This window comes from Musca autumnalis, unplaced genomic scaffold (assembly GCF_047663935.1).
Source record: "Musca autumnalis isolate F117 unplaced genomic scaffold, ASM4766393v1 scaffold_5, whole genome shotgun sequence".
NCBI classification, from domain to species: Eukaryota; Metazoa; Arthropoda; class Insecta; order Diptera; family Muscidae; genus Musca; species Musca autumnalis.
The window spans coordinates 50,906,735-50,920,078 of NW_027412088.1; the positions used below are offsets into that span (position 1 = coordinate 50,906,735).

A 13,344-nucleotide genomic window follows, 5' to 3' on the forward strand; every position below is an offset into this window, starting at 1 on the left:
TTTGGTTTCGGGGCATGTTATACAACCTGACAGAATTAAACTCCACCTTTTTGTTTTGAGCAGCCGTCTCCATCATTACCATATCTTTGGTCGATGTCAGTCATTTTCTCCATCTTTCTCATTACTCTGATCTTCCATAGTGGGCTTGGCTGGAATCATTGAAGTGTTCATATCGGTAGTCGGGAAAAAATCAGACCGATAATAATCCTGTCCAGTTGGTCGAGGAACTGTCTTGTCTGCCACTCTAAACTGAAAACGAAAGTCTTTAGAACGGACTGTAGGTTCTGATTATTCTGTGTACTGATTCAAAAATTCTGCAACTGGACTGGCTGCGTCCATAAAATATCGGGAAAGGTGAGAGGGATGAGCTGGGCTGAGTTTCACATTCAGTGCATGTGATGGGTATCGTGCTGTCAAATCTTGTCTAATACGGCTGCAACGTCCGGATCATAATTGTATTAAAACCACTCGTGTTTGCCTTGGTAGCTGGCGTTCTTCTGCTGCCATGGAAGGGGGATCTCCGAGTACTGCATTCACATTCAGTGTGAGTGAATGCTATTAAAACCTGCCTGATAGGTTCTCGCTTGTATTTTTGGACCTGTTTCTCTAGATCATAAAGATCTCTCCTGACGTGCCAGGTTAAGGGAAGCCTGTCCACTACATTGTGGCAGGAATGCCCACGGCGGTAACAACCAAACAGGTACTGCATCGACCACATCTTGTTGTGCTGATGCACGGGTAAAATCTTCGTCTCCTATTGTAAAGATGGTCCACTGGTGTCATGGGCTAATAGCCTGTTAAAACCCTCAGGGTGGCATACTGACAGATTGAATATTCGTTCACTTCGTAGCATTTGCATTCCACACTACCGCTCAGTGCTTTATAAGAGGTCAATAAGGTTTCTTTGTCAGCAGGTGTCATCGGCCAGCGTTTCAAACACGGCTGAAGGGAATTATTCTATATGTCCTCGAGCGGCTTGACATGCTTGACGGTATTGAAGTTCGGTCGAACGACCTGTTCTGGTTCAGTCCTCAAATTATATGTGTGAATAGGAAGTGTAATGCTGTTGTCGCTACCTTACGATTCTCGTCTCTTTCCCATCATCTGCGGGCATCCTTACCTGCCTTCATGGAGGTAGATGAGTAGTGCCACTAGCATCTTCGCTACTGGCGACAGCAAAAAAATCGTCATGTACGATTCTCTTCTGCTGACATCCTTGCCTGGCTTCAGTAGAGAGATCTTCCTGCCAACTTGAGGACATTTGCCAAGTACTCAACTCCCGGTTTATCCAGTATCTTCCATTGGAATTCCGTGTGGGCCCATCGCTTTGGATGATTTAGAAGTACCCTTTATTTCAGAAACGGGTCTATAGAAGCACCATTTCTTTCAGAAACGGGTCTATAGAAGCACCATTTCTTTCAGAAACGGGTCTATAGAAGCACCCTTTATTTTAGAAAGGATCTATAGAAGCACCCTTTCTTTCAGAAACGGGTCTATAGAAGCACCATTTCTTTCGGAAATGGTCTATAGAAGCAGTTTTTCTTTCAGAAGGGGCCGAAAGAAGCACCCTTTCTATGAGAAAGGGTCTATAGAAGCACCCTTTCTTTCAGAAACGGGTCTATAGAAGCACTTTTTCTTTCAGAAGGGGTCTATAAAAGCACCCTTTCTTTGAGAAAGGGTCTATAGAAGCACCCTTTCTTTCAGAAAAGGGTCACAGAAGCTCCCTTTCTTTCAAAAACGGGTCTGTAGAAGCACCCTTTCTTTGAGAAACGGGTCTATAGAAGCACCGTTTCTTTCAGAAATGGTCTATAGAAGCACCATTTCTTTCAGAAATGGTCTATAGAAGCACCATTTCTTTCAGAAAGGGTCTATATATGCACCCTTTCTTTCAAAAAAGGGTCTATAGAAGCACCCTTTTTTCAGAAAGGTTCTATAGAAGCACCCTTTCTTTCAGAAAGGGTCTATAGATTTCTTTCGGAAAGGGTCTATAGAAGCACCATTTCTTTCGGAAAGGGTCTATAGAAGCACCATTTCTTTCGGAAAGGGTCTATAGAAGCACCCTTTCTTTCGGAAAGGGTCTATAGAAGCACCCTTTCTTTCGGAAAGGGTCTATAGAAGCACCCTTTCTTTCGGATACGATCTATAGAAGCACCCTTTCTTTCGGAAAGAGTCTATAGAAGCACCCTTTCTTTCGGAAAGGGTCTATAGAAGCACCCTTTCTTTCGGAAAAGGTCTATAGAAACACCCTTTCTTTCGGAAAGGGTCTATAGAAGCACCCTTTCTTTCGGAAAGGGTCTATAGAAGCACCCTTTCTTTCGGAAAGGGTCTATAGAATCACCCTTTCTTTCGGAAAGGGTCTATAGAAGCACCCTTTCTTTGAATTTTTTCTTTAAAAGGGGTCTATAGAAGCACCCTTTCTTTGAATTTTTTCTTTAAAAGGGGTCTATAGAAGCACCCTTTCTTTCAGAAGGGGTCTATAGAAGCACCCTTTATTTCAGAAGGGGTCTATAGAAGCACCCTTTATTTCAGAAGGGGTCTATAGAAGCACCCTTTATTTCAGAAGGGGTCTATAAAAGCACCCTTTCTTTCAGAAACGGGTCTATAGATGCACCCTTTCTTTCAGAAATGGGTCTATAGAAGCACCCTTTCTTTCAGAAACGGGTCTATAGAAGCACCCTTTCTTTCGAAAAGGGTCTATAGAATCACCCTTTCTTTCGGAAAAGGTCTATAGAAGCACCCTTTCTTTCGGAAAGGGTCTATAGAAGCACCCTTTCTTTCGGAAAGGGTCTATAGAAGCACCCTTTCTCTCGGAAAGGGTCTATAGAAGCACCCTTTCTTTCGGAAAGGGTCTATAGAAGCACCCTTTCTTTCGGAAAGGGTCTATAGAAGCACCCTTTCTTTCGGAAAGGGTCTATAGAAGCAACCTTTCTTTCGGAAAGGGTCTATAGAATCACCCTTTCTTTCGGAAAGGGTCTATAGAAGCACCCTTTCTTTCGGAAAGGGTCTATAGAAGCACCATTTCTTTCGGAAAGGGTCTATAGAAGCACCCTTTCTTTCGGAAAGGGTCTATAGAAGCATTTTTTCTTTAAAAGGGGTCTATAGAAGCATTTTTTCTTTAAAAGGGGTCTATAGAAGCACCCTTTCTTTCAGAAGGGGTCTATAAAAGCACCCTTTCTTTCAGAAACGGGTCTATAGAAGCACCCTTTCTTTCAGAAATGGGTCTATAGAAGCACCCTTTCTTTCAGAAACGGGTCTATAGAAGCAACCCTTCTTTCAGAAACGGGTCTATAGAAGCATCCTTTCTTTCAGAAACAGGTCTATAGAAGCAATTTTTCTTTCTTTCATATATAGGGGTCTATAAAAGCACCCTTTCTTTGAGAAAGGGTCTATAAAAGCACCCTTTCTTTGAGAAAGGGTCTATAAAAGCATCCTTTCTTTCAGAAACAGGTCTATAGAAGCAATTTTTCTTTCTTTCATATATAGGGGTCTATAAAAGCACCCTTTCTTTGAGAAAGGGTCTATAAAAGCACCCTTTCTTTGAGAAAGGGTCTATAAAAGCACCCTTTCTTTGAGAAAGGGTCTATAAAAGCACCCTTTCTTTGAGAAAGGGTCTATAAAAGCACCCTTTCTTCGAGAAAGGGTCTATAAAAGCACCCTTTCTTTGAGAAAGGGTCTATAAAAGCACCCTTTCTTTGAGAAAGGGTCTATAAAAGCACCCTTTCTTTGAGAAAGGGTCTATAAAAGCACCCTTTCTTTGAGAAAGGGTCTATAAAAGCACCCTTTCTTTGAGAGAGGGTCTATAAAAGGACCCTTTCTTTGAGAAAGGGTCTATAAAAGCACCCTTTCTTTGGTAAAGGGTCTATAAAAGCACCCTTTCTTTCAGGAAGGGTCCACAGAAGCACCCTCTCTTTCATAAAGCGTCTATAGATGCACCCTTTCTTACATAAAGGGTCTATAGAAGGATCGTTTCTTACATAAAGGGTCTATAGAAGGACCGTTTCTTTCAGAAATGGTGTATAGAGGCTCCTATCTTTCAGAAAGGGTCTATAGAAGCAACCTTTCTTTCAGAAAGGGTCTAAAGAAGCACCCTTTCTTTCGGAAAGGGTCTATAGAAGCACCCTTTCTTTCGGAAAGGGTCTATAGAAGCGACGTTTATTTCAGAAAGGGTCAATAGAAGCACAATTTCTTTCAGAAAGGATCTATAGAATCACCTACTGTTTTAGAAAGGGTCTATAGAAGCACCCTCTCTTTTAGAAAGGGTCTATAGAAGCACCCTTTCTTTCGGAAAGAGTCTATAGAAGCATATATAGAAGCACCTACTGTTTTAGAAAGGGTCTATAGAAGCACCCTTTCTTTCGGAAAGGGTCAATAGAAGCACACTTTCTTTCGGAAAGGGTCAATAGAAGCACCCTTTCCTTTGAGAAAGGGTCTATAGAAGCTCCCTTTCTTTTGAGAAAGGGTCAATAGAAGCACCCTTTCTTTCGGAAAGGGTCAATAGAAGCACCCTTTCCTTTGAGAAAGGGTCTATAGAAGCTCCCTTTCTTTTGAGAAAGGGTCTATAGAAGCTCCCTTTCTTTTGAGAAAGGGTCTATAGATGCACCTTTTCATTTTGAAAAGGTCTATAGAAGCACCCTTTCTTTTTGAAAGGGTCTATAGAAGCAACCTTTCTTTCAGAAACGGTCTATAGAAGCACCCTTTCTTTCATAAAGGTCCTATAGAAGCACTCTCCCTTTTAGAAGGGGTCTATAGAAGCACCATTTCTTTCAGAAAGGGTCTATAGAAGCACCCTTTCTTTCATAAAGGGTCTATTGAAGCACCCTTTCTTTCATAAAGGGTCCATAGAAGCACCCTCCCTTTTAGAAGGGGTCAATTGAATCGCCGTTTCTTTACGATAGGATCTATAGAAGCGCCCCTCTTTTAGAAAGGGTCTATAGAAGCACCCTTTCTTTTATGAAGGGACTATAGAAACACCCTTTCTGCAAGAAGCACCCTCTCTTTTGGAAAGGGTCTATAGAAGTACCCTCTTTCGGAAAGGGTCTATAGAAGTACCATCTTTCGGAAAGGGTCTATAGAAGCACCATTTCTTCGGAAAGAGATGTACTACAGAAGCACCTTTTCTTTCAAAAGGGTCTATGGGAGCAGCACTCTTTTTTTAAGAGATGTACTACAAAAGCACCCTTTCTTTTAGAAGGGGTCTAGAGAGGCATCCTTTCTTTCAGAAGGGGTCTGTAGAGTCATCCTTTCTTTCAGTAAGCGTCTACAGAAGCACGGCGCACCATTGCGCATAGTCGGCCATCGTGGTATTGTTCTCAAATATAGATATTGGCTTTCTCATAGTGGTGAATGTACGAAGTTTAGAGTTTTCTTTCTTTAATACGGGTGACATCTTCCCTTGACCAATGTGGATGTTCGTAGAAAATCCTTTGCAGTTCTTCTTTAGACTATTTTTGATACTGCATTTTTTAAATTGAAACATATGTAATATAATGTCTATTTTAACTGCAAAATTTAGAAGTTATTAATAATTATCCTAAATATATTCTCTTCTCTTTCTCTATTTTGCTTTCTTTTGTATTTTTGCCTTATGGTAAATATTTTGCATATTTTTGTAATTATTTTATTACTTAAAATTATTATTTAATTCCGCAAAAAAACAAGTGTTTTCGCTCCATATCAAGTGACATAAATACAACGACCATTGAAACGACCACGGGTGATATACGCATACCGCTATTCGATAAAGAAAGTTCCGATTTTTGTTTTGAGAAGTCACGTGAAATCCTATCACGTCCTTTACAATTTGGCAGCCGTAGTTCATTTACGGCACCAACACCACCGCCCTCGCTAGAATATACGGATGCTTTTGCCCCGCACGAACATGATCACGAACAAAGTCCTCGCCAGAAGGACAAGAAAACACTGTCCGAAAATCTTTTGGATATTGAAAATACTCTTAAGGCATTGAATTTAGATTTTATGCACACCTATACCGATGTTGATAAAAACGATTCCGATGAGACCATACTTAATGACCAATTTTCCAGTATTGTCTCATCATTAGATGATGAGATTAGTAGTGCCACGGGTAGTCTGAATTCGGCCACCGTTTATAATTATCAAAATGGCAAACATACAACAACTACAACATTTGATTTTAAGGCAGCCACCAATCATTTAGATAAACATTTACAAATGATGAGTAACCAGGGTGGTGGCGGTGGCCATCACATGAATAGTGGCAATAGTAATAAGCAACAACAGCAACAACAAAGTTCCCATGACAAGAGATCAAGTACACCAGATACAGGATTTGCATCCAGAGATACCATATCATTGTCCCGTCGTAGTAGTCAAAAATCTAGCTATAGTCCTCAGGATAGTTATTTTAGTCCCAAGGATTTGAGTTTTCCCTCGCCCAGTTTGTTGGGTAGTAGTGGTGGCGGAGGTGGTGGTGCAGGAAACGGTAGTGGTGGCAGTGGTGGTGGCTATGCCAATTATAAAGCGGAAATTTTCAAGTATGGTGACGACAGTTTAGTTTCACCATTTCGTTCGGTGTCGGGGATGCATAAATCAAGCAATACCTCCATATATTCTCCCAATCAGTTAAGAATTGAGGAGAATAATGACGGCTATAATGGCTTGCAGCACCAACAGCAGCAGCATGAGCAACATAGACGTCGCTCCATGTCGTTTACCGATCACTTGGATCGTGATGCAGCTGCCGCAGCTAGAAAAGAAAAACGAAGCAATAAAACAAAGCAATTATCATTGGATCCACAAGACATGCAACAGCGGCCGAGAAAGTCTTCCTCTTATAAATCACGTTCGGTAAGGGCCCGCACTTTAAGGCGTCTAAGTTACAATCCCATGCCTCAAGTGGCCACCAGCTCCTCGAGTACAGACGATGAAAGTGACATGGATCGCAGTATTGCAAGATCAGAATGTGATATAAGATCACGGACCTCAGGTTCCGGTAGTCTATATCCACGGCGTAGACGTCAAGCATATAACAGGAAAGTATTTTCCGAAACCATACAAGATGATCGTGATGATATGCATCACAGTAGTAGGAAAAGTAAAATCTATGGTTCCAATGCCAGTATTAAGTCGGCGCCTCATTACAACTATGGCGGAGGAGGAGGAGGTGGTGGTAGCTCCGCACGCAATCCACCCATGGGTTTGGGTGGCTCAAATCTACAACAGCGCCCCTATAATCGCAATCCATATGAAGAATCATATCCCTATGAGGAAAGGCTATACGATTTTGGTGGGGCAAAACCGCAAAAGGGTTTCAATTTACCCCCCATGTTAAGCACAAAATCTCCCAAAACTTTTCAAGTTTCAGGCGTAACACAAAATTCGGGATCAGGATCTTCCTCAGCATCCTCCACGGCCACACCATATTCACGTAATATTCTGGGGAATTCTTCGGTATTCCAAGAATTTGATGTCTCACGTTTGACGGGACGTAGTCCACCCTCGGCCTATAATCAGGATAACCAGGACAATGCCAATACGGCAAACAGCGAATTCCAGTGGCCAGAAAAAATACATGCTTCCACAGTTAAACAGAATGATATGTTGTGGCGTCAACAACATTCCACAGGCATAGCACATGCTGGTTATGGCGGAGCTGCTGCCGCTGCTGTTGCTGCTGCCGCCAATGATCATCATCCATCTTCCACATTAAGTTCTTCCACCACAGATAGTGATCAATTTGAATATCGTTTGGGCTACAGTGCACCTCATCATCACCATTTACCTCCGAGTCCTGCTCCATAGCTACAGCGTATGCTAAAATATTTTCTTAATTTACTTTGAGAATATCTGGATTTTGGTGGAGGTGAAGATGCAGCAACCACCACCACCAACAGAACCAAATCATAACTCCCCACTTCCGACTCACCATTGACCATAGCAAAAGGAAAATAAAGAATTTATCGCAAAACAAAAGTTAGTAGAGTTTTTAGAACAAAAAAACAACAACAACATGAACAAAACAATCAAGACAATAGTTGCTCTCTCTGGAAATATCCAATAAATATCCTATCTCTGAAAAAATATTAAGGAGTGCCTTACAAAACTAAAACAAAACACAAATAAAAAAGAATACATAATGAACATCATCAAACAACAACAACAGCAACAACCATAATCAAGCAAATAAAAAGCACAAACAAAAAATTCAAAAAACCAAATGCCGCTTAAAACAAACAATACAAAAAAGGGTTTCTAACGCTTGCTCTCTCGGCGTAGAATGCAGTAAATATCCTTATGGAAATTTGTCTGCAGTTGAATATTTTTAGTTTCGAAAAATAGTTTAAAACAAAAAAACACATTCTAAAGAGTACTGTTACTTTTAAGAACAATATTTTACTTTAATTTTTTTTATAGTAACAATGTCCAGATGTACTTTAGGCTACTTTATAAGGGATACCCTTACCTCCCAAATATACCTCTCATCACGAACACAAAAGAAAAACGAATCAATAGAACAAAACAAAATTATCACTGATTCCTCAGGATATGCCACAGTGATCAAGAAGTATTTCTCTTAGTAATCATGTTCGGTAAGGACCCGCACTTTAGGACATTTAAGTTGCTATCCCGTACCCCAAGTGGCCACCAGTTCATTGAATACAGATAATGAAAGTGAAGGAGACCTGGATTCTGGAGCTCCAGCATCCTCAGCAGAAGTTCCTTGTCCACGGGGGGATGGGGGAACCCATGCTGGGAATACCTTCTTTGATGGAATCTCCGCTACAGAGACCGCAGCGATTTTCGCCCCCTTCCAAAGGTCGTTGAAGCCATTAACAGTCTTCTTAAGGTACTATTGCGGGCTCCTGTTGAGACATTTTATGACCTTAACTCCCTTCTGGAGGAAGGCTCTGCCAAACTGACTTTCGCCCTGGTTTACCTCCGCAGACACAATGGCTCTTCGAAGACGAGCCTCATAGAGTAACCAGTGACTTTCGCTGATTTTCCCCGACGGGATCAGCTCTGTCGATGATTGCAACCATGATTGCATGGGGTTTCCTTTTCCCCTGATCGCAGGCCTCGGTAGTAGCTTTTCCCGAGGAGTTGGACGCCTTCTCAGTACTGGTGCTATTTCCCTTGGCTTTGCGATCAAGAACGCGTGCATAGGAGTCCGCCGGGTTGACCGCCTGGGAGGTCATCGTCTTCTTTGGCGAAGGCTGTGGGCCTTCGGAAGAGCGAACCCGCTTCACAGATTTCAGCTGTGAAGACTTGTTCGTCTTCTCAGAAGTTGATGGTTCCCCAGGCGATCCTCCCGTCGTGACTCCCGAACAGCCTGCGAGGGTCTCCCAGACCTTTTGTTCTTCCACTTTACCTTTATCAATCGGGGTAGAATCCGGGTTTGGGACAATCACCTTCACCAGTTGACTACCCTTTCGGGAGTATTTTGGTGTCGGATTATGTCCCTTAGCCTTTTTCAGTCCTTTCTTCACCTCCACTTTCTTGCTTGTCACCCCTCCCAAAGGTCGTTGAAGCCATTAACAGTCTTCTTAAGGTACTCTTGCGAGCTCCTGTTGAGACATTTAATGACCTTAACTCCCTTCTGGAGGAAGGCACTGCCAAACTGACGGTCGCCCTGGTTTACCTCCGCAGACACAATGGCTCTTTGAAGACGAGCCTTAAAGAGTAACCAGTGACTTTCGCTGATTTTCCAGAAGGGATCAGCTCTGTCGATGATTGCAACCAAAAGATCGTCATCGGTTGTCATTGTGGCCGGTTTGGCATGGGGTTTCCTACGTCCCTGATCGCAGGCCTCGGTAGTAGCTTTTTCCCGAGGAGGTGGACGCCTTCTCAGTACTGGTGCTACTTCCCTTGGCTTTGCGATCAAGAACGCCAGCATAGGAGTCCGCCGGGTTGACCACCTGGGAGGTCATCGTCTTCTTTGGCGAAGGCTGTGGGCCTTCTGAAGAGCGAACCCGCTTCACAGATTTCAGCTGTGAAGACTTGTTCGTCTTCTCAGAAGTCGATGGTGGCCCAGGCGATCCTCCCGTCGTAACTCCCGAACAGCCTATGAGGGTCTCCGAGACCTTTTGTTCTTCCACTTTACCTTTATCAGTCTGGGTAGAATCCGGGTTTTGTCACCTTCACCAGTTGACTACCCTTTCGGGAGTTTTTTGGTGTCGGATTAGCCTTTTTCAGTGCTTTCTGATTCGGGTTCGGCTTCGGAACAGCTTTAGGTTTCACCGTACTGCCAGATGCAGTCTCTTTCGGGTCTTTGGCTGAAGCAACGACTGGGTCAGGGAGGAATATTTTGTCCACCAGGAATTCACATCTGGGTGCGTTCAGCCTACTCTTGATGAAGGTAATCTCCCTCCCAAAATGCGAGATACAAAATCGCACGTTTATAGTGCTTCGTATCTGAAGCCTCTTTGGCGGGTACTGCCTTAGAGTCGGTGACCGTCGATGAAGTCTCCTTGGATTCCCCAACGCAGGCCGGTGACTTGACGTCAGTGGCTGTTGTTGGAGTTTCCGTTGATTCCTCATCGTTGGCCATCGACTTAAGAGTCAGTGACGGTTGATGGAGCCTCCTTAGATTCTCTATCAACACCAATTGACTCGGTAGGCTTGACCTCCACTTTCTTGCTTGCCACCGCAGTTTCTTTCGAGTCTTTGGCTGAAGCAACGACAGGGACTGGGAGGAAGATTTTGTCCACCAGGAGTTCACGTCTGGGTGCGTTAGGATAAGTTCTTTCGAACTTCCTAACATACTTCAGCCTACTCTTGATGAAGGTAATCTCCCTCCCCGAATGTGAGTTCGCGTCCCTTCCCACGAACTTGCGCAGATACGAAATCGTACGTTTATAGTGCCTCGTATCTGAAGCCTCTTTTGCGGGTACTGCCTTAGAGTCGGTGTCCGTCGATGAAGTCTCCTTGGATTCCCCAAAGCAGGCCTGTGACTTAGGGTCAGTGGCTGTTGTTGGAGTTTCCGTTGATTCCTCATCGTTGACCATCGACTTAAAGTCAATGACTGTTTATGGAGCCTCCTTAGATTCTCCATCAACATCAATTGACTCGGTTGCAATCTGCCTTCGAATCTTAGTATCGACAAGTGACGATACAGGACCGAACTGAATCGGGTTTGTCAGAGGTTGCGAACCTAGGTCCACACCCTCTTCGACCACATCACCGTCAATAGACATGTCATCATCAAACCTCCAAGTAGACTCAGCTTGGATCACCGTAGTGTCCAGTTCGTCGTCAGTGAGGCTGAGATTATTTAACATGTCCTCTGGTGGCATGGTCGGAACAAGACTCTCCAGTTGGTCAAGGAGTTCCCTACTCTGTTTCTCAAGACTGTCCCCGATGATTTTGAGATTTCCGTGTAGGTCGTCCCCGCCCGATACTACCGGTCCAGTCAGCCGTGGACTGATTTACACCAGTCCTGCCTACACACAGAGAAGAGATATTTTAAAAGCAATCATATTCTAAGAACAAAATAGTGTATTGTAAAAATCTGAAAATATTTATTTTTGGCCCAACAATATATTTTGTGTCAATATGGTTCCTGACACAAAATATATGGTTGAAACAACAATATACATTTTCAGATTTTTTAAAAACACTATTTTGTTCTTAAAATATGATTGCTCCTACAATATCTCTTCTCTGCGTGTAGAACGCCGTCCTTTGGAATTGCCGGTACGTCAACTATATTCCTGATCGAATTTTCTGCACTTGCAGCAGTTACAGACGTCGAGCATATCCCAGGAAAGTATTTCCGACACCATACAAGATGACCGTGACGATATTCTTCACATTTAAAAACGTAAAATCCAATTATCACTTTTTAGGAGAGATAGGTGTTACCTCTAAACAACTCCTACTCTTATACACCATCGAAGCAGCTTCATTCTTAAAACTGAAGGCAATCCCACGGCAATGGCTTCTTTGTACCGGATTGACCCGGAACTTCATAACTTCATTGTTCCGGCCAGCGGCTTCCACCTCAGAGGTAAGATCGAGGAAATATTAGATTTCATGAGTCGGAGGAATATCAAGGTCGCTGCGGTACAAGAAACCAAGCTCAAGCTCAAGGAAGGATCGCACTAGAAGTGAAGGTGGTAGCTTTCCTATTGCACCAGTCTGTCCAATACAGATCTATCTCGCTTGAGCCTGGCTCTAATGACCCGTACATGGAATGTATGGGGGTAGCAGTCAGGTGTGAAACTGCCGAGATAGAGTTGCTGAATGTATACATCCCGCCGAGAAATAGCTGTATCCCTGATTATAGGCTGACATTAGCCGGCTCTTGCAAGGTCATAATCGTCTGGTCCTGGGGGATTTTAATGCGCATCATGAGCATTCGGCCCTCGGAAACGACCAGAGAGGTACAGCGCTGGCTGAGCAGATTGATAGCTCTACGTTTTGCACGGTCAATGAGGACGCCCCTACCAGAATTAGAGGAGAGTGTCACAGTTCGCCTGACATAACCATCGTGTCACCTGGTCTGACAAATGACGTTACCTGGCAACCCGTCATTTCTTTTGGATCAGACCATCTCCCCATAATTGTCTCCATTAGCAGACCACCCGACTTCATCACCTCTGAACGCCGCACATTCGTCAATCATGGGAAAGCTGATTGGCCGAGTTTCAGAGAGTTTACCAATCACCGCTTCAGAGAATTGCCCAATCCTTCTGATGTTCGGGTAGCGGAAAGGACGTTCCGAGTCATCATCAATGCTGCAGCCGCTCGCAGTATACCTGCTGGTCGAATACCCGAAGTAAGACCAAATTTTCCCAGCAGAGGCGACGGGATTAGCAAGTGAGCGTGATGAGCTTCGTCGAACAAACCCCGACGACCCCAGAGTCAGGGAGCTGACACTGGAAGTTAACAGGCTGGTCGGCGAACATAAGCGGAACAAGTGGTTAAATCATCTGAAGAGTTGCAACATTGGAGCCGGTATAGGTGAATTGTAGGCAACGGTTAAGTCACTCTCGAACCCTGGAAAGAAGGAACATTTAACCTCAGTCACGTTTGGCGACGTTACGTTGACTGACCCGAAGAGGTGCGCAAGTTATTTCAATCGACAGTTTGTCGAGCACTCCGGGAGTGACAGGGCGAAGAGAAGAGTACTATGTCGCAATAGATCTCTTCCTGCCGAGGATGAACCACCACAGTTTACAGTGGATGATGTTGCGAATGCCATCAGGAACGCTAAATCATCCAAAGCGTTGGCCCCTGACGGAATTTCCATGGTAATGCTGAAGCAGCTGGATGAGCCAGGATTGGAGTATCTCACTAAAGTTCTCAACTTGTCGCTAGCCACCCTCGTTGTTCCCGAAGTCTGGAAAATGGGCAGGGTGTTCC

General features: G+C 43.7%; 2 protein-coding genes across 2 annotated transcripts in view; both read left to right on the forward strand.

The window, feature by feature from the left end:
• The window catches only part of LOC141406766 (activated Cdc42 kinase-like), a 96,072-nt gene that overhangs the window by 53,560 nt on the left and 29,168 nt on the right, over positions 1 to 13,344 (forward strand). The gene's annotated exons all lie outside the window — the stretch shown is intronic.
• LOC141405964 (uncharacterized) lies at positions 674 to 7,948 on the forward strand. Its single transcript, XM_073990927.1, is given in 2 exon segments — positions 674 to 700; positions 5,659 to 7,948. Coding segments are annotated over 2 exon segments (2,190 nt in total). The 3' UTR covers positions 7,822 to 7,948.